A 21,212-nucleotide genomic window follows, 5' to 3' on the forward strand; every position below is an offset into this window, starting at 1 on the left:
TAAATTTTGCTTTTGTAAAAAATGAGTTATTCTTTAGAAAGGGAAGTAAATCTTCGTATGATTGAGCGAATAAAAAAAAGTAAATAATAAGATTAATTAAGCAGTAGTGCCCAATCTACAAAATATAGGGTAAAATTGAGCAATTCATTACTTAAAAACAGTGCGGGCTGTACGTTGACACATTAGACAAGTCAACAGAGGTGTACTAAGAATTGAAAAAGAAAAGACATTACCTAATACAACAGCCAATTAAAACGTCCCACCTCATGGAAGCCAAAACTCCGCGTTTCATACGAGCAGTAGCAACTTTGTGGTTCCAGTGATGATTTATTAAGCTTAATTACCTCGTAGCTCCAGTAAACAGCTACGGTTCAAATGACAAGGATCGTGGGTGTTTTGAATTTCTTATAGAAAATTGAAGATGGCGCAATCAGGTGAAGCTACGATTTTTGTTTGTTCTTTGAGTTTCTTCGTTTACTGCTTTAGTTGGAATAAATCTCAGATTTAGGGTTTTAACTATATTAGGAATCACTTAAACACAGTTTTCTTTCTTTCTTTTTAATATGATCTCAGGGTATGATATTAATAATCTGTTTCGGGAAGCTCAATCTCGGTGGTTGAAGCCAGCTGAAGTACTGTTTATACTACAAAACCATGAGAAGTATCAGCTTGAGCAAGAGCCCCCTCACAAGCCAACAAGTAAATTTTCTATTTTGAACTTTAATTTGAACTTGAACTTTCGTTAATGATAGCTTTAATGCTGTTATTTACATATTTGGATGTCTGTATTATTATCTGGAATTATATGTATAGGTGGCTCATTGTTTCTTTTCAACAAGAGGGTTCTTCGGTTCTTTCGTAAAGATGGCCATAGTTGGCGTAAGAAGAAGGATGGAAGAACTGTCGGGGAAGCCCACGAAAGGCTTAAGGTTTTGTCAAACACAATTTGCATTTTGGTTTTCTTTTATTAGATGGAAATTATGTAAAATGTGTGCTTTTGTTATTTAGAAAATGAAAGAACCACTTGAATTGTGCGAAATAATCATAAAGGTGAAACATTGGCCAATTTTTTGATTTAAAGTGAACCCTTGGTGCATAGGGAACATCTGTATACATGAATACTTGAAAATTGATGGATATGTATTTCTTTGTTAGTATTAACCTTTTAATACATTTGACTGTTCTAATGTCAATGGAGTTTTATATTGATATCTTCAATCAGAGAGGTGATGTTATTGCATGCATGGCCAGGTTGGTAATGTTGAAACCTTGAATTGTTACTATGCTCATGGAGAGCAGAACCCCAGTTTTCAGAGACGTAGCTACTGGATGCTGGACCCGTAAGTCTACTTGCTAGTATATTTATTTACATTGTTTCATCTTGTGATACGGAATATTTAGTTAGTCATTTTGACCGTTGGGGAAGCATATTTACTAATGGGTTAGTACTTTTGCAGGGCATACGAGCATATTGTTCTTGTTCATTATAGAGAGATAAATGAGGCTAAGCCCTGTTCTGCATCCACTGTGCACTCACCATTATCCAATTCTGCTAGTACTCCAAGTCCAATCTCATATACTTCTCAAAATCCTGGATTTAACTCTCTATCTAGTGATGTACATGAATCATATCAGAACTTACCTAGTCCTGGGTCTGCTGAAGTTAGCTCTGATATAGTCATTAAGAACAATGGAATAGATAATACAGTAGAGTATCCCAGTCCAGATGATCTTCAGGTTGTTCAAGCTTTAAAGAGGCTTGAGGAGCAGCTAAGTTTGAATGAAGACAGCGTGAAAGAAATGAGTCAATTCTACTGCGTGGATGGGGATACAAATGATTTGGAGTTTCAGGAATATGGAAGGGAGATCACCAAGCAGGAGCAACAGGCAGATCTACTGTATGAACCTGATAATATCTTTCAAGATCACCTTTATTCCCAACCGGCTAGAGTAGAAAATTATTCAAATAGCTCCATGCTGCTTCCCGATGGAGGTTTGTTAGTTCACCATTTCTTTGATGCTCAAAATTGTCAAATTATACATGCGTTATATCCTTCATATTCACCACCATACTTAGGAAACGTGTAAATTTTGAATTTGCCCCTATATCCCCTCTCTAGTCTTAGAGAAATGCAAAAGAGTAATGAAAGGAAGGAACAGAAAAACAGAAGAAAGACAATTTGAAAACATTGTTTCTGTTTGAAACTGCACTTACTTTTTTGGCTTTCAAAAATTTGTGGCGAACATGAACATCCAACAGATTGACTGCTGTCAATTTTAATGTCTAGCCTTTCTTTCTTTACTGTTCCTGTATTTCTTGGTTGACTCTTGAATATGATGAATGAGTAAAGAAGCTAAAAAGAATAGCTAACTTTTGTAGGTAAAAATGGAGGACATAGTCAAGTCTATGGCAATGATAATTCAAATGGAATCCATGAATCTCAATATTGGAAAAGCGTATTTGACTCATGCAAGACTCAATCAGCTGTTAACTCCAAGGTAAAGACATTTCCCCATTGAACAGAAATATCAAAGCATGGAAACTATTCTAGTATCTGCAATAAACTGTTAAATATCGTTGTTGTAATTATTTTGATAGTAGATTTTCTTTTAACTAAGGTTATGGAGGATATCTCCCAATTGTTAGGTATGGGATTTGGGACCCTGACCTATGGTAACTCCCATTCTTAACCGTGCATACCTGACCCAGTTAGCCACAGCTGTGTCTTATGGTTAATTTTTTAACTAACTATTAGATCAGGATTTTTTTCCCCCAGCTGTAAGGAGAGTTTTTTTGTCCTTCAAACAGGGAAAACCACTATCTTCTTTGAGGATGAGAGCCGCTGAGCAACAGGAACAGTCTCATTTGCTGAATTTTAATGGATCGAGCATTGAAGCCTGTATGATCTCCTTCTATCTTGATAAGCATTTGATTCTAGAAATATTATTATCTAGTTTATTTTCTTACATTCTTAAGACTATCTTTTTCCCTACCAGCTCCCGTACTGCTGCATCAAGAAGTTGGAAATGTTGACATTCCTGCATATTCTTCTGCAATAGAATCTTTTGACACCAAGTCTGATAATTATAGAATGTTTTTCAACCAAGAAGAAATAGGAATTCCTCTTGCAGCAGATTCAAGCTTGACTATCACACAGAAGCAGAAGTTCACAATTCGAGAAATTTCTCCAGAATGGGGTTACTCCAGTGAGCCTACAAGGGTGTGTGAGGGAATTCTATTTCTTCTTTTTTCTTTGTCACTGATTCTTGAAGTTCTTTATCTTTACTCCTGCAGTCAATGCTTAAAGTTTAAAGCACGGTTTCCATATGCAGGTCTTCATTGTTGGATCTTTTCTCTGTGATCCATCAGAATCTGCCTGGGCATGTATGTTTGGGGAGACTGAAGTTCCTATTGAGATCATTCAGGAAGGTGTTATTTGTTGTAAAGCTCCTCCTCACCTTCCCGGGAAGGTCACACTCTGCATCACTAGTGCTAATCGTGAGTCCTGCAGTGAAATCAGAGAGTTCGAGTATAGAGTTAGTAGTAGTAGTTGCACTCGGTGTAATGTATCCCACGCAGAAGCTCCTAAAAGTCTTGAAGAGCTATTGCTACTTGTAAGATTTGTAAAGATGCTTCTGACTGATTCATCATCACAAAAAGATAGCATAGATTCTGGAGCACATTTTTCGGAAAAGCTTAAAGCTGATGATGAATCATGGAGTCATGTCATAGAGGCTCTTTTAATTGGCAGTGGGACTTCCTCTGGTACTATTGATTGGCTTCTGCAAGAGCTTCTAAAAGACAAACTGCAACAATGGTTATCTTCTAGATCCAAGGAATCAGGAGATCAGCCAGGCATCACCATGTCCAAGAAAGAGCAAGGAATAATACACATGGCTGCTGGATTGGGCTTTGAGTGGGCCTTAAATCCAATTCTAAACCATGGAGTCAGTATAAATTTCCGAGACATTAACGGATGGACTGCTCTTCACTGGGCTGCAAGATTCGGAAGGTAAAAGAGAATCGATTTACTTTCTCTAACTTTATTCACTCTGTCTCTCCCACAATTAATATTTTAATAGAATCAATAAGGATTATTACTTTCACAAAACATAACAATAGCACTGGCATCCCCTAATTTAGCACATGCTCTTTGGAATTTTAACCAAAGAAAAAAAGCAGAGGGGTGAGGTCGAATGGCAAGTTTAAGGGGTCTAGCTGTTAGATTTCATATGGATTGCTAATACGATGCATCGAATTTGCTGAATGATGTGAACTTTCTCTTCTTAGCAGAGAAAAAATGGTTGCTGCACTTATAGCCTCTGGTGCTTCAGCTGGGGCAGTGACAGATCCAACCTCACAAGATCCTAGTGGTGAGACCCCAGCATCTATTGCTGCCTCGAGTGGTCATAAGGGACTCGCTGGTTATCTTTCAGAGGTAGCTCTTATGAGCCACCTTTCATCCCTTACACTGGAAGAAAGTGAGCTTTCCAAAGGCTCGGCTGCAGTTCAGGCTGAAATTGCTGTTAATAGTGTCTCACGGGGGAGCCTTGCCATCAATGAGGATCAACTTTCACTTAAAGATACATTGGCTGCTGTCAGGAATGCAGCTCAGGCCGCTGCACGTATACAAAATGCTTTCCGTGCACATTCTTTCAGGAAGCGACAACAGAAAGAAGATGCTGATATTGCAGCTAGTGTAGATGAGTATGGTATCAGTTTGGGTGAAATCCAAAATCTTTCTACCATGTCAAAGCTAGCTTTTGGAAATGCCCGTGATTACAACTCTGCGGCTTTATCTATTCAGAAGAAATTTCGAGGCTGGAAAGGTCGGAAAGACTTTCTGGCACTTCGCCAGAAAGTTGTGAAGATACAGGTATCTTTACTATTTATCAGAATTTACTAGGTTGTAAAGATTTTCTTCCCTTTCTTCTCTCTATGTGAGTGTCAGATTTCAGTATGTGCCTAACACAGCTATGTTCAATTTTCTTTTAAGTTTTCCATGTATTGGAGGATCTTTGGAGGATTATAGCCCCATACCTATATGTTCGAATATACTTGAACCAAAGTAGTCTTCCCATCTCTACCCTGTCCTCTCCTTATTCACCATGGTGTGTATGAGATGTGGAATTATACACAGATATGTTCAGTTTCCTCCAAGTTTTATTATACACAGATATGTTCAGTTTCCTCCAAGTTTTTCATATATGGGGATCTTTGGACGGGGTTTTATCCCACATGTTTAGATTGCATGGGACACGGATTCTGGTAAAAAAAAAAAAAAAAAGTCTCCTCTTGCTTCACTGTCACATATTTATTTACCGTGTTCGTGTAGGAGATGTTTAATGTTTTAAGAACTTTTGGCATTTGGTATCAGGCCCATGTGAGAGGTTACCAGGTGAGGAAAAACTACAAGGTTATCTGTTGGGCTGTTGGTGTTCTAGACAAGGTTGTACTTCGATGGCGCCGTAAAGGTGTAGGCTTGCGAGGTTTTCGCAGTGAGTCGGATTGCATTGATGATGAAGAAGAGGACATTCTCAAAGTGTTCCGCAAACAGAAAGTGGATGTAGCAATCGATGAGGCAGTCTCACGTGTGTTGTCTATGGTTGATTCTCCAGATGCACGTCAACAATATCGCCGGATGCTTGAAAAGTATCGCCAAGCTAAGGTAAGTAAACCTATTTTATCACCTAATCACCTGCTTCTGGAATTTTTTATATTAGTAATTAGTAGTCACAAACGGTTTAAAACTAGTTTGAAAGTCAATTTTCAATTCCTAATTTAATTGGTTGGTTCATTTAAATGAGATTCAAACTTCTAAATATATTATAAAGTATATGATTTGATACACTTTTAGTGGAGTCTTTAAAATCATAAGCCCAAATCATACAAGTTGGGAGTGTTATTGTTTAGCAGCTTTAATTTTTGGAAGGGATTATAATACAATGCAGTCATTGCAGGCTAAACTTGTTAATACAGATGAACCAACATCATCAACTTCCATAACAGATGTTTATGATATGGAAAGCGACGATATTTTCTATATCCCATAGTATCCTCACTCTATTTAAACCTTAATTTCATAGTTTCCTGGATTTGTTGTATAAATAGCCAGCATCTTGACATAGTTTGTAACTTTGATTTGCCCATTTACCCTGCAGTTGTGCTGTATGTTCTTGTAATTAGTAACATCTGTAATTTGATTTCTTATGGGGTTGATTTATCTTTTAGGACCTGATAATCCCATCAAGGGATCGCACCCTATGCATACAAATTACGTATATATGTATTCCATTGATGGAAAATGTGCAACCCTAAGCTAAAAAGGATACCTTCAATCAAACATCCAATTCATAAATAGTCTTTCACTAACTCCGCCAATCATACAACAAAGAAAGCTCTGAAATTTTTGAAGACACAAGGAAATCATGATTAAAACATGAAAAGAATTTTCCGTTTTCACATTTAAGAACGTCTAAAACTGAACAGGGAGATGAGAGCCAAAACATTGTTTGTTTTGTATCCTTGGATTGCATCTTTATGCATAGTTCAACCTGAATATGTCATTCAACACGTAGAAGCTTCCCTGCGGTGTTGGCATCAAATGAAACATCTAAAAAGAGCAATGAGATCTCGGTTAGTAGAAGCAATAAAAATACGGTGCCAAAATATCAGAACCAATGGCACTGATCTTTTTCCAAGTTAATCCTTGAACTTGATATGATAATTGTTATCATATTGCGACTTGAACTAAACACTGTTCCCATATTAGAACTTGACTTGAACTAGACAATTCATTTGACCAACAACTTGACAATTGTTCCCGTTGGAGGCTAAGCTTTAAAGTTTTCAAGGAAATATGGTGAAATAACTCAGACAAAAAAGAAAGAAAAAAGAAAACAAGAACCCAGCTCAATTTGGGAGCAATTGTCATGGATGTGGGAACAATTGCCAAGTTCGGGTTTCAAAAATGATGATTTAACCCTTTAACATTATATAGATGAAACTTGCATGCTAATACGAAAGCAAGACAATTTAACCACAAGGTGATGAGGAGAAGAGATGTCATAATGGGTTTCTTTTATATCGTGCAGAGTCCCAAGAAACAACATTGAGATATATGCCCGGATAATGGTTCATAGAGTACAACGAATTAATCATGTTCAAGAAAACATATGCAGGCGAGCAGAAAACTTATACTAGCAAAGAAAGAATCAGTCGAACCTATCTTCCAATTGCGAATAGGAATATCCAGGAAGTCACGAAGTTCAAATACTGACATCTTTTTGAAAGGTGGTCATGACAATTTTCGACGTCCAATTTGATTATCTTACATTTATTTAACCTTCTCGAGTTTAATTACTATAGATCAAAATGAAAGCAGAATATGCAATTCCAGAAAATGTAATGAACAGTAAGTATTATAAACAACAAAATCACACCTAATTGAATTGTTAAAATCCCGACTCCACTGATTCAATCCTGAGCCCCAATTTTTACGAAATGAAAAACTCAGTTCTCTGGCAAATCGCATAGTGAAATTAAGACCATCGATATGATCGATGATATCAACAGGACACATAAATTAAGTCATAGATCGATCACCTAACTACGCATAAAAACCCTAGAACTTCTTTTAAAAAAAAAACGAAAAATCGAGATGAACAAAGACGTAAGAGAATATATAATTACCTGGCTGAACTTGAGAGCATGCTGCTCGCCGGCCAGTTGGAGGGTACCACTGACGAAAACCAGCATGCCGCCAGCGCCGGAGGGCTGACAATCGACGGTGGTGATGCTGTGCTGACACTGCTGGAAAGGAAGGCTGGTGAGCTTAGCGACGATGCTCTGAGAGCCTTGGATCTTTTGACCCTCGAAGGTCAACATTGAACCGTCCTGGTAGAGATTGGCTAGACCGGCCCGGTTCGCATCGAACGTCGTGTAGTAGTGCTCGACGAACGCCTTGGCTACTGCGTCTGGATCCATCTAACTAATTTTCTCAATATAAAAATTATTATTTATTTGTAAGCGATCTGAGTTTGAGCGGTCGCTTCAAATTCACGCAAGTGGAATAGAGAGAAAGATGGCTTTGATTATATAGAGAGAGAAGGGAATGATCTAACGGCTGAATTTGAAGCATAAAATAAAAATCCTAACAACTGGCTTGCATTTCTATCGTTGATTTTATTTGAATTTTTGCACGGGGTCGTCGCTCTTTGCGTCGCGTCAAAGCAACGCAGCCACCCCCACCTCTTCCCCAATAATTTTTTTTTTTTTGAATTTTAGGCCTGTTTTGAGATTACTTAAAGAAAATAAACTGTTATTAGAGGGGCTTATGGGCCGGGTCGGGTATGCCCTATGCTCAACTAAAAATTTAAGCCTATTCATTGAGTTTGGGTCGGGTTAGGCCCAAAAAATAAGTCTAAAATTTTGCCCAAGTTATATCCAAATAAAATACTAAAACACTGGCTCATCGTCACCAGTATTCATTTTTATATTATTTTATATAATTTTTAAATATATATAGTACATTAAAAATACTAAAAAATTAAAATAAATATTTTTCAACAAATTGAAAATAAATTTTAAAAATATGTAGACTTAAATAGCACTAACATAGATGCAACTTAATAAGCAAATACCTCTAAAATAATAATAAAATTAATAAATGTCTTTAAAATAATAACAAAATTAATAATAAAATAATTTTTATACAATATCTACACAATAACAACAAAATAGTAGCAACATAATAGTAATATGGTAGCAAAATAGGGAGAAAATAATAAAAAAATAACATTCAAAAATAAAATAAAATAAACAGATTTTTTTTGTCATTTAGTGAATTCGGGCCGGGCCGAGCTCAGGCCTGAGCCAAAAATATCTTACCTGAGGCCCGGCCCTGTTTTTAAACGGACCTTATTTTTTTGTCCAAGCCTATTTTTCGGGCCTATATTTTTGCCCAAACCCTCCCACATTTCGGGTGCGCCTTCAGGCTGGACCGGGTAGCCCAACCTATGTGCAGGTCTAGCTGTTATTGCTTATTTGATTATTGGTAAGGTAAAAATTTGTATAATAGGTTTTGAAAAGTGTTTTTTTTTACAAATCACGCTTTTTGAGTTGTATTTTCTGTCAATTTCGAAAGTAAATAATTAAAAACAATTAATTATAACACTAATATTTTTTATTATATGATTTTGATTGATATAATAATAAATTTAACCTTCAAGAAGATTCTATTGCATTCATTGGAGCCAATAGCCTAAATTAGAGTACACGTGGCCTTTACATTGAGCTGTGCCATCTTGATATCATCTTGATCCCATTCATCTTCATCCTTTGGCACAATGATGGAATCGCTTTATCTTTTAATTGGATTATTTTGCCCATTGATGATTACCCTCCAAACTTTATAATCATTGGCTTGGATGAATAATTTCATTCTTGTCTTTCAATAACAGTAGTTGTCACCATTGAATAGTGGAGGTCTCGTGGTGGAGTGACATTCTCCCAACATTGTTGTATTTTGCTCAAAAGTCATCAAACACATTTCTTCCATGGTGAATACCTTATGCTTTTTTGTCTCTATTGTTGTATAACTTGAGCTTCTCTTAAATATTTTCTCTTGATGGTTAAATCTTCTCTAGAATTCTAGCTCTGATACCAATTATTAAACTCAATAAACATAAAGAAGGAATGAATTGGTGTTTAAAAATAAAAATCGAAAGATTAAAATTTGACATAACAATTTATAATGGTTCGGCCTCAATTATTTACATTTACTGCCTTAAATTTTCTAAACTAAGGATTTTCTTCAATTCGCTAATTGATATATTTCAAGGACAAGGTATAACATATAGAATATTTCCCCAGATTTTCAGGGCTTAACTAGAAACTCTTCCCCTTTTACAAAGGTAAAAAAGATGTAAACAATAAAGACCTCTCTAAGGTAGTTAGTTACAAAATTAAGCTCTCTCAGCAAGTGTTTATGTACAAAGGCTGAACATGAGAAGTAAGTAAGAATAAATATTGAAATTTAAGCTCTTGAATCTTTAAATCTTTTTTTTTTCTACTTTCTAAAGTGTATTGAGGCTCTATTTGTACCCCTCATTGATTTCTAGCCATTTAGATCGATTAAAAGGAAGTTAGAGCCGTTAGAGCTATTAATTCATCAATTAAAGTTAATATGTAGCAGTTTATTTTTCAGTGGTGTTAGAAACTGTAATTTTAGGACCATAATTCTGACGTGTCAGTCTGTAAATTTAATTATTTAATATTTACGAAGTTATTAGTGCCGTATTAAATTTTGATTAAGAAATTTTATCATTTAATTAATCAATTAAAGAAAAAAGATTAAATTGTAAAAGTTGGAAAAGAGGTTTGTTATTAATTTCTTTTAGTTAAATGGCCTAATTAATTAAGGTTGAATGACTTATATTGCAAATAAGCCAAAATTTAATATAGTGGTCGGTTGATGCAATAATGGTTGTCAATTTTATAAGTTATTATATGTTAAAGGTTATTAAAATAATAATATTTAAAAGTAAAAAAAGAAAATATTAATAATAATAGGAAAAGATGATGGTTTCTTCTTCATTTTGACTTGGTTCTTTACCGAAACCCCATTTTTGATAGTTAGAAGCTTCAGTCACTTATACGTCTTGCATGTAAGTGATATCTTGATGTTTTCTTCATGAATTTCATGTTTTTGTGTTAGTTGAGTTGAAATCTATCCTGTTTAGGGGTTAATTTGTAAGATTAGTTTTTAGAAAGTATAATCTAATGTTTTTGAAGCCTTTTGCTTGAAAGAATTTTGTTTAGGTGCTTGAGGTTGACTTTGTGTTATTTTATAGAGTAGTTTGGTATAAATTTCAAAATTAAGAATTTAATTGAGTAATTTGTAAAATGAGAAGGATTTCATTATAGATTTAAGGATATTTGAGTTGTATATTAAAGGTTAAGTGTTTGGCAATACAAGGTTTATGTATTAATTGTGGATTTTACTTGTTTAATATTAGGGATTAAATTGTATGGAATGTAAATGTTTGGGGAAAATGTATAAATATTGTAAATAAGAAATTAGATATATTAAATTGAATAGAATGTGAAATTGAGGCTAATAAATAAAATAAATTATATTATAGATCAAGATCAAATTGATAATTGTGGAAAGGGGAAGGTTGTGGATTAGTCCCTGAACTTTTGTTGTTTTTGCAGTTTGGCCCTGGTAAGTTCGTACGATTAAATTTTAGTATAATTTAAATATTAAATTGCTTGTAGATTGAAAATTATTAATTGACTTGAAAATATTGAATTATGGTATGTGAATTGATTTGGGAAAGAAATTGTATTAAATGTTGCTAAATGATAAATATGTGAACCGATGAACGTAAGATAAGATACGATTAGCATGTCAATAAGTTATATCGTGCGCTTTACGGGATTGGTTGATGTTGAGATGATGATTTGAATTCATTCATGTTTACTAAATATATCGAAGTTCAGCATTTGTTGCGAACTATCGCGTTATATTATAGTGTTTCAAGTATGTTTCAGGGCCGGATGTAAAGCTTACAGGCTTGGCACTTGGTGCCCAAGTATGTTCTCGATTGGTTAGCTCATTTGAGTGATTTGGTGTGTTTGGTTGGTTAACCGTGTATCTGAATCCATTACAACATTCATCGAGTATAGTTAATGATATAACATATTTGATTGAATTAATTCACTCGTATATAAATTTATGACTCACCTGTGATTTGGTTATGAATGATAAGACTATGATTTATGACATTTTTATATTATATATTGATTAAGTTTATTCGGTAAGTTAATTGTTTAATCCGTGGAACTTACTAAGCTTAAGTAAGTTTATTTGTGATATTTTTATTACTTTCTTGTAGATTTGTTTTTGAGGCTTCGAGCAATCGGATTGACTTCAAGATTAACACTATCTGTAGAAGCCCGATTTTGGGTCTTGTCGGAATAGTAGTTTCGGAACCACGAATCTGACGTAGAAAAATTTATTTTTCTTATATTTTTATGGTCTATAGTTTTATGGAATGATTCTGTGAAAATTTTGTTCGAAAATTTTGATGTTTAAGCACTCAATTTATAGCAAAAAGGACTAAATTACAAAAAGTGCAAAACTTGAGTTCTAAAAGCTAAAGGTGTCTAATTGTTATGAAATTTTAAATTAGAAGTCCTTAGATGGTATTAGACCATTACTTAAGTTGGTGGACAAAAATGGACATGAAGTAAGAGAAATTTTAGTGTTTTAAGAAAAGGACATTTTAGTTATTTGGTAATTAAATGAATTAAAAAGCAAAAATCAAGCTAAAATCTTATCCATCTTCTTCTCCCATGGTTGAATGATCACTAAAAAGACATAGCTAGGGTTTTTCAAACTTCCAAGCTCGACTGTAAGTCTGTTCTTGCCCCGTTTTTTATGCGTTTTACATTTTTAAAGTCGTTGTAACTCAATCTACCTATTTCTAAAACTAATTTGAGGTATGATTAAGGTCTATGGTTTGAACCATGTTAGAAATGTGTGTATTTTGATGGCTAATGGTAGAAAATGCATGTTGGTTGTTAGAAAAACGACTTTAGCTAAGTGATTTTCGGTAAAAATGTCAAAAATTGACCTATTTGTAAAAATTATAAAATAAGTAGTAAAAGTGTGATTAAGTGAAAATGTGGTTTGGTATGAGTATAATAAAGATTCGGTTTGGCTTGGGTAATGAATAAATTGGATGAAAATCATTTTACGAGCCTAGGGACTAAATTGTAAAAATGTGAAACATTAGGGTAAAAATATAATTTTGCCATAATATGATTTCTGGATGGAATTGAATAATGTATGTATTAAATAAGTTAAATTTGTTATTATAGATAAACAAAAACGAAGTTCGGACCTAGATCGGGGGAAAAACAAAGTGTTTGACGACTAGGTCAAATTCTACTATTTTTGTACCAAGTTAAGTTCGTATGTAAATAATGTATTGTTATATCATGTTTTAAATACTTTAATATTGTATGAATTGTGAATGAATCTTTGAAAGTATTCGACAAAATTTTGACAAGCGAAAATACCCGGTTGAGCCTTAAGAATAGAATAGGATAAGAGTGACATGTCACTAGGAGCTCATGTGTTTATGTGATCCAGGTGCTGGTCTCGTACGTCCTACCAGTGGTTGGATAGTCTGGCATATGTTGTGAATACCTAACAGCTTGTGTGAGCAGCACTGTGTAGCTACGTCTTGACTGACAGCTTATGTGAGTAGGCCCGTCAATAGCTCGAAAACGAGTATATATGTATTATGAGATATGAGGCAGCCTCGGCTACATACTTGGCACTTGCGTACAAGATTTCTGAGTATACGCTAATATTCCAAATGTTTAACGGTAATGTCAAAGTTGTAAAAGACTATGGTTATATTGAGAGTTGGTTCAAGTATGTACGTAAAACTTATACATAATGAGCTCCATATGTGATGAAACCTTGGTAAGGTTGTGATTGAGTAAGTATGACTTTAAGATTTTTATAACATTCTTACCAATTTTCATTATGTTAAATGTATGTTAATTGTGTGGTTATGATGCTTATTATTTGCACAGGAACTTACTAAGCTTTATAACTTACTCCCCTTCCTTTCCCTTGTCTTATAGTGTCACCAAGCTAGCTCGAGGATCGGAGACCATCGGAAATCCATTCATACAATCAACAATTATATTGGTACTAATGATTTCAACATTTTGAGTTATGGCATGTATAGAGGACTTGGTCATTTTGTTATGTGTCATAATTGGTTTGATCAAATGTGTTGGCTTATATTGGTTGAAAGTTTATTTTGAATAAGGCCATTTGAAATTGGCTACCCTTGGTATAAGTAATCTATATGATGATATCTTTTATGGATGTGAAATTTTACTTGAGTTGAGTTGATAAGTATGTGATGTTTGTGTATGATAGATGGTAGCATGTGAATGATGTGTTGATGTCTTGGTCGTGGCTGAATTGGTTGTGTGTAAATATTTGAATTGGTGCTATGTTGAGTTGTGTAGGTGTGTGCAACAAAGGGTGGCAAAATGGCTTGGTAAATAGCTTTATTTTTGTCCATACGGGTGTGCCTATGCTGTGTGCGACACATGGCTTACCCTATGGGCATGTGTTTAGGCCGTGTGTCCCCTACACCCTAATATTTGCAAAACAGAATGCTCAAAATTGAGCACATGGGCAGAAACATGGACGTGTGCTTCAGCCGTGTGGATGACACGGCCTTAGGCACAGGTGTGTGTCCTAGGCTTGTGAAGTCTTTACCTATTTTATGAAAAATCATAATTTTTAAATCGACCACACGGCCTAGCACATGGGCGTGTGACTTGGCCGTGTGTCTTCAATTTGTTCTTGGGTGACAAACAGAGAATTACACGGGTTCCGGACACTGGCGTGTGTGACCACTCGGCCTGCCCACACAGTCATGTCTCATATCCACACGGGTGTGTGACCCTTGTTTAGTGGAAAATTTTCTAAGTTGTTGTGAAATTTTCTAAAGTTCTCGGTTTAGTCCCGAACCATTTCCGATGCATGTTTTGGGCCTTGTAGGCTCATATTAAGGACATTGTGATTGTGTATGAATGGTTTTAATTTGGACGCAAATGTATGTCTCGAAAATGTATGTTTGCTTATGTTTAAGTCCGGTAATGCCTCGTACCCTGTTTCGACGTCGAATACGGGTAAGGGGTGTTACACTATCCGAAAATCTATTGGTAGTTTTTGAATGCTCGTATTAGGTTATAAGACATGTAATAGGTTAAATAAATTTATGAGGTTATTTTGTGAAGTTGTTAAACTTGAATGGTGCTTGTCTTTAGATATATTTTGGTACATGTGAATATGTCGTTAGTTTGATATATATTTATGTTTGGAATTTATTTGGTACATCTGGTATAAGTTTAATGAAAGTGTGTGAATATGACAATTCGATTTATAGATTGAAAGGGGTGGTATTTTGGTACGTATCGATATTAAATCTGTTTGAGTACTTTAAATGCAATTATTCTGGTTTGAAATGTTACTTTAGTTTGGATATTGAATTGTGGTGTCAATGAGGACACATTGGTTAGTCTTTTAGATGTTTGAATAGGTTATTTTATTTATCTATTGTAAAATAGGTAAATTTTGACATAAGTTGAACTTTTAAAGATGAGGTTTTAACATTTTAAAAACAAGTATCGATACTTGGACATTTAGTATCGATACTTGACCATTTGAACAGTTTTTTAATTAAACAGAATGCTAATTTGGTATCAATTTTTTTATTTGAGTATCGATATTTTTTTTATAAAATATTGATACCCTAAAATAAGTATCGATACCATTGTTTTGCAAAAAAAAAAATATTCGATTTTGGTATCGATTTTCAAAAAGATTTTCAAAAAGGTATCGATTTGGTATCGATACCAACTACGAATTTTCATTTTAAACTTTAAATTTCTTTTAAGCAAGTCCTATTCCGAGCTTGAATTTTACCACAAAGTAATTTTAGAATTTTTTTTCATATTAAAATTTAATATTTTTGTTTATATAGAATATCAATTATCTTTAAATATGTATTGTTTAGTAATGTGATTGTTAATTGTTGAATGTTAATGTAGCATCTCTTTACTTGGATCAAAGTACCGTGGCGGGTAAGGGGTGTTACATAATATAATTGTTGTTTAATTATTAATTATTGTTTTTAATATATTACTATGATTTTATCTAAAATATTATTTTTAAATTTTCAATAAAGAAATATTTTATTATGATTTTATTTAAAATTTATTATTTAAGTGTCAAATTAGTAATATAATGAATAAAAATAAATTATTTCATCCGTGGTCAATGTCTTCTTTTAATGGGTTTACGAACATAGATGATTAATAATTAAATTCACTCTAGTAGATACCTTATGAAACAAATAATAATAAGTTATTTCAATTAAAAATTCTCTTATGCTATTATTTATATATATATATATATATTCTAGATTATAGATATAAATTATAAATGATAAAATGATATAAATTATAGACCATTTTGCCAATAAAGGCCCATTTCCAACTTTATTTACGGAAATAGGCCACTTTTTTCATTATTTATCAGAATGAGCCTAAAACTCCAAAATATGTCCACGTAGGAGCATTTTAGGGGGAAATTCCAGCAAAACGCGTCCTTGAAGGAACGATTTTGCCATGTCAACACAAAACGCACTGATGTGGACACTCTTTGTTGATGTGGCAAAATCGCTCCCTCAGGGACGCGTTTTATCCTAGGTTTTTCTAGGGTTAAGGCTATTTGCATATTTAGTGCCTAGGGTTTATGGGTTTAGGGTTTTAGGGTTGTAGTGTTAGTGTTTTGTTAAAATAATTTAAGGTTTTATTTATTTAGGGTTTAAAAAATTTTAAAAATAAATCAAGGTTTAGAGTTTTTAAAAATTAATTAAATTAGGTTTTAAAGGTTTAAAATAAATAAACTAAATTAGGGTTTATGGGTTTAAAATAAATAAATAAAATTAGGGTTTAGTTTTTTTAAATAATTTTTGTGTTTAGCTTTTAGGGTTTTTGTAAAAGGGTTTAGGTTAAGGTTTTAGAGGGGTCTATATTGACAAGAAGGATTTTGTTTTTTTATCTACAGTAGTTTTAGAAAAATTAATTTTGAGAAGATAGTTCTGAAAAGATAATGTCAAAAACGCTTCAAGCAGGACGCACTGTCAGCAAAATTACTGAAAAATGCTTCTATGTGGACGCTCTTTTTCTACAGTAGTTCCTGAAAAATTGAAGATGAGTGAACGTATTAGTGATGTTATTTACTATGATGGTAAGGTCCATGACACCGAGAACGGCGTTATTTTTTTATCAGAGAACACAACGCGACTGGTTTTTAACCAGAACATAGATTTGACAGAACTTCGTAAAAGACTTAGGCGCAAATCTTCGAAATGACGCCAATGAGAGTTTCGTCTATTAAGCATCGATTTTGTGTTTCGATTGATCCCGTGACATATTTTGATATCAAATGTGGTTGTAGCTTGGAGGCGATGGTGCAGAGTCATCTCACTAGTAGATCACCCTATCTTGAGTTATATGTACAATTTTCATCGCCAAATGAAGCATTTGCGACTTCAACATCTACTACTTTTCGAGAGGAATACACGAACCCTACCCGACACTCCATTAGTGAGAGACAAAACACGGAAGCGCCCCTGTTTGGTGGCATATAGAATATACAATTCCTGCACGACATTCAATTAGTGGATGAGACATGCACTTGGGTGGGTCGATGTTCGATGTTGGAAATATGTACTAGGGAATGACATCAACATCTAGTGGTTGGTAATCTACATCTGATTGGGGATGTTACAAAATGTCCACAAGTAGGGATGATGTATTCCTTACGACGTCCACAGGCGAGGGGACCTTGTACATTGCAGATGCTGGTGGGTTGGATGATAAGTCCGATGTAGATCCACCTCGAGAGCTCGGCCCCGATAGTGCAGAAGTTGCATTATTTTCTGAACCGAAGCCTGTTCCAACTGAACCTGAAGACGGTGAAGAGGGTTTAGATGAAGAAGAAGAAGAAGATCTGTGATTTAAGGTGTACTCACCTCCAGCTCACATGCATAATTTCGATCTATCGGCAGATGATGCATTAGAGTTTTCAGATCTACCACACAGAAGATGTGACTGTATAAGTTTGTTATTGGATTCGGGTGAATTGGAAGTTGGTAAGGAGTCTTCCAGTCAGGATAGTTTTTTTGGTGCGTTGAAACAACATAGCATCATGAACAGGGTTAACTATCACGTGGTTAAATCCAAATTCGAGAAGTTCGAGGCTAAGTATATAGTACAAGACGGTACATGTTAATGGAAAATCACGGCTTCAGTTAGGAAAAAGACATCTTGTGGGAAATAAAAAAATTACAAAGGTCCATATACATGTGTTGTCGTTACAATATCACTAGGTGTTTAGGGTTTTGAATAATACTGTTATTACTTAATGTTGCATTATTTAACGTACTTCGTTAACAGGTGTTTCACAAGATCATCCTAAGATGGATTTAGATATGATAACTAGCTTAATACTATCGATTGTGAAGGCGGATCCCATGACTTCTATGTCGGTCTTAATTGTCAATATTTGTAGCCAATTAAGGTACACGCCCTCTTACCGTAAGGCTTGGATAGCTAAGCAGAAGGCATTGGAAAAGGTGCAAAGTGGGTGAGATGGTTCATATAATGAAGTGTGGCAGTGGTGTCAGGTGCTGGAGAGATATGTCCCAAGTTGCATAACAAACCTTGAAACGGGCCCTGCATACTACAACGACCACTTGCTCTGTGGATGACAAGTGTTCAAACGTCTGTTTTGGAGCTTTAAGCAATACCGGGACATATTTGTGTACTGCAAGCCATTGGTACAAATCGATTGTACCTTTATGTATAGTAGATATACCCATCGGCTATTGTTAGTTGTGGCACAGGATGGTGGTGAGAGAATCTTTCCAATTGCGTTTGAAATAACATCGGAGGAGTTTGGTGATGACTGAGATTTATTTCTTTCTAGGTTAAGGAGGCATGTCTCCCCCCAATCTGATATCTGCCTTATATTGGATCGGGGCACTGGAATACTAGTTGCAATTGAGCGGCAGGGAAGCCTATGGGATCACATACACCATCGGTATTGTTTAAGGTATATTGTGTCCAACTACTATGGGCAATATCGGTTTACCGCTAAATGGCAGCAAGTGACAAACATGGGTATTTAATCTCTATTAATATAATTTCGTTTGTAATATTCAATTTATTCTGAATAGAAGAGTGATATGTAATTTTCGCTATCAACTTATATTGACAGGGTATGAGATCAATAAGGCCCATTTTCATGAGATGTTGGCAATTTTGCGGTCAGTTAACGATCAAAGCGCATACTACCTCTGTAACATACCTTTCGATTAGTGGACACAAGTATATAACGACGGCCTACGATATGGTCATATGACCTCAAACCTGGTTGAATACATAAATTCTATTCTAAAAGGAATGTGTCATTTGCCAATAACCTCAATTGTGTGAGAGATATACTTTCGTTTAGCGGTACTTTTTCCAAAACAAGTAGCGAGTTATAAAAGCCAATTGAAGGGAAGACATATATGGTGCCAGAAGGTATTGTAAGAAATTAACAAGACGAATGAGTGAGCCAACACCATACACACAGTGTGTCACGATCACGACAACTAATGATTCATGTGATGGAATTCGACAGACCGAACCAAGGTATTACCGGTGGACAATACTGTATACACTTGAGAAATAGAACTTGCGACTAGGACGCTTGATGCACTTCGTTATCCATGCGCTAATGCAATTGCAACTTGTCAGAATCTCTGTTTGGATCCCATTAGCTATGTCGACGAAGTGTACAAAATAGAATACATGTACAATGTGTGGAGATATGTATTTCTACCGATCCCAGATGAACATAAGTGACCGTCTGTATCACTTGCTCTGTTTAAGTTGTTATCGAATAGAGAATTACGTCACAAACCAAAAGATCGACCTTACTCGAGTAGAATACGTGACAATATGGATATTCAGGAAAGAACAAACCAACAGAAGTTGTGCGGATGGTGTAAGAACCTAGGTCATACAATTCAAGCATGTCTAAATCGAAATAGTTGATAATTGTTTAAATGAAACTATGTTGCATTATTTCTATTGCATTATTTAAAAGAACTTCTATTTTATTAAATATGACAAAAGATAAAAATAATTTACTATTAAAATATTCAGAACAACTTTTATTTTATTAAATGAAACAATATAAAAATAGTTTGTACAAATATATTTAAAAAAATCAATGTATGTACCGGTCGAAATTAGTGCTACATAGGGATGGTCAACAGTTACGCGTTGGATTCTTGGTTCAGCTTCCGGTAGGGGTTGTGGTTGCTTCGACAGGGGTTATGGTTGTTCTGGTTGTGGGTGTTGGGAAGATGACCCACTTTGATAGAATAAAGAATGCGGAGGTGTTTGCATCACCCACGGCAGAGATGTTTGAATCCCATAAGGCGATTGGGATAAAAAATGAGATGAGCTCCCCGATGATGTCTCGTGCGATGTCTCGTGCGATCCCTCCTGCGACGATGGCTTATATATCGTCTGTTGAGTCAGAATTATTGGAAAAAAAGATACACCCATGCATTCCAACCTGGCATAGGACTGGAAAAAGGAAACATATAAGGGTTAGGATACATATAAGGGCTAGAATACGCACTTGGCATAATCTGAAGGGGCTGTAGTGTAGGTGTCGTCGCTTAAGGCGTTGGGCCCAGTAATTGTGTGGGCGCTATTGATAGGCCCATGCCGTCATCCCTTCTCATTGGATTTAAAGGGCCCCGTAGTTTCCCTTCAACACGGATTTGCCGACTTCTCTGCTCTTCTGAGAATAAATATGGCTTGTCATGGATCCTAAACAATGACATGTAATCCGGCGCACACGCTAGCTCTGGAACAATGATCGGTTCGCGAGTAAGTATATGATCATACCTATTTTCTCAAATTTTGATATATTCCTAGAAGAATACCGACTAATTCGTATTTGATTGCCATAAGTCAATTCTGTGCTTATCATCAAGCACCTCAGGTGTCACGGGAATCGATTGTTGGAATCCAAATTGCCGCAACACTCTATCCGTTTGGTGTATCTCGATAGTAGCATAGTTGATAAGAATATTAACGTGATAAGAATATTAGTTATATACGTAATACTAAATACTAAATATGAAATGACTATGTTATGTATATATATTTTATTTAATACTTGCATGCGCTTCCGACCATTGGTCTAATAGAAGCCGTATATCTTCAAGAGCGGTAGGTATTCTAATATAACTCGCCAAATGGTTCCACCTAATTAAATAAATTTTAAGCATAAAATTATATTTTAAATCTATGTAATAATTGTAAAATCTAATATAGATTTTATCTCGTTATGAGTGCGAATGTATATGGGTGGTTCACTCGAAAACGTAAAAATGAAAAGCGAAACTGAGCCCATAATTGTAGTAGTGATAGGCAACCTTCGATTTTGGCTTTATTTGGTGGTTTCGCCATGCACATCTCCCTGTACAATGTTGCCAACATGGCAAACCCCCAACTAAGTTCATCAGCTGTT

At 35.0% G+C, this 21,212-nt stretch overlaps 2 protein-coding genes across 3 annotated transcripts; one reads left to right on the forward strand and one right to left on the reverse strand.

The window, feature by feature from the left end:
* The first annotated feature begins 240 nt into the window (after nt 1–240).
* LOC108453072 (calmodulin-binding transcription activator 4) lies at nt 241–6,589 on the forward strand. The gene is made up of 12 exons (XM_017750971.2): nt 241–434; nt 574–699; nt 814–929; nt 1,252–1,340; nt 1,458–1,993; nt 2,381–2,499; nt 2,810–2,900; nt 2,998–3,221; nt 3,334–4,013; nt 4,295–4,877; nt 5,379–5,669; nt 5,962–6,589. Exons 1-12 carry the CDS (start codon nt 422–424, stop codon nt 6,052–6,054), a joined length of 2,961 nt encoding a protein of 986 aa, XP_017606460.1. The 5' UTR covers nt 241–421; the 3' UTR covers nt 6,055–6,589.
* On the reverse strand, nt 6,335–8,095 carry LOC108453073 (nuclear transport factor 2B). Of its 2 annotated transcripts, none has more exons than XM_053028778.1 (2): nt 7,694–8,094; nt 6,335–6,614 (listed from the first exon to the last, which is right to left on the reverse strand). In XM_053028778.1, exons 1-2 carry the CDS (start codon nt 7,985–7,987, stop codon nt 6,540–6,542), a joined length of 369 nt encoding a protein of 122 aa, XP_052884738.1. In that variant the 5' UTR covers nt 7,988–8,094; the 3' UTR covers nt 6,335–6,539. The 2 variants fall into 2 exon arrangements, with proteins under 2 accessions (XP_052884738.1, XP_052884739.1); XM_053028779.1 differs by having other exon boundaries at nt 6,582–7,521; nt 7,694–8,095.
* Nucleotides 8,096–21,212: the final 13,117 nt, after the last annotated feature.

Source organism: Gossypium arboreum, chromosome 5 (genome assembly GCF_025698485.1).
Source record: "Gossypium arboreum isolate Shixiya-1 chromosome 5, ASM2569848v2, whole genome shotgun sequence".
Lineage (NCBI taxonomy): Eukaryota > Viridiplantae > Streptophyta > Magnoliopsida > Malvales > Malvaceae > Gossypium > Gossypium arboreum.

Excerpts from the sequence above, each read along its gene's own strand:
- LOC108453072 (XM_017750971.2), top strand. Across the intron at positions 700-813 it reads GCCCCCTCACAAGCCAACAA|GTGGCTCATTGTTTCTTTTC; the intron begins GTAAATTTTCTA and ends TTATATGTATAG. Across the intron at positions 1,994-2,380 it reads CATGCTGCTTCCCGATGGAG|GTAAAAATGGAGGACATAGT; the intron begins GTTTGTTAGTTC and ends TAACTTTTGTAG.
- LOC108453073 (XM_053028778.1), bottom strand. The coding sequence starts at position 7,987 with ATGGATCCAGACGCAGTAGCCAAGGCGTTCGTCGAGCACTACTACACG. Across the intron at positions 6,615-7,693 it reads ATGCTCTCAAGTTCAGCCAG|ATGTTTCATTTGATGCCAAC; the intron begins GTAATTATATAT and ends TGCTCTTTTTAG.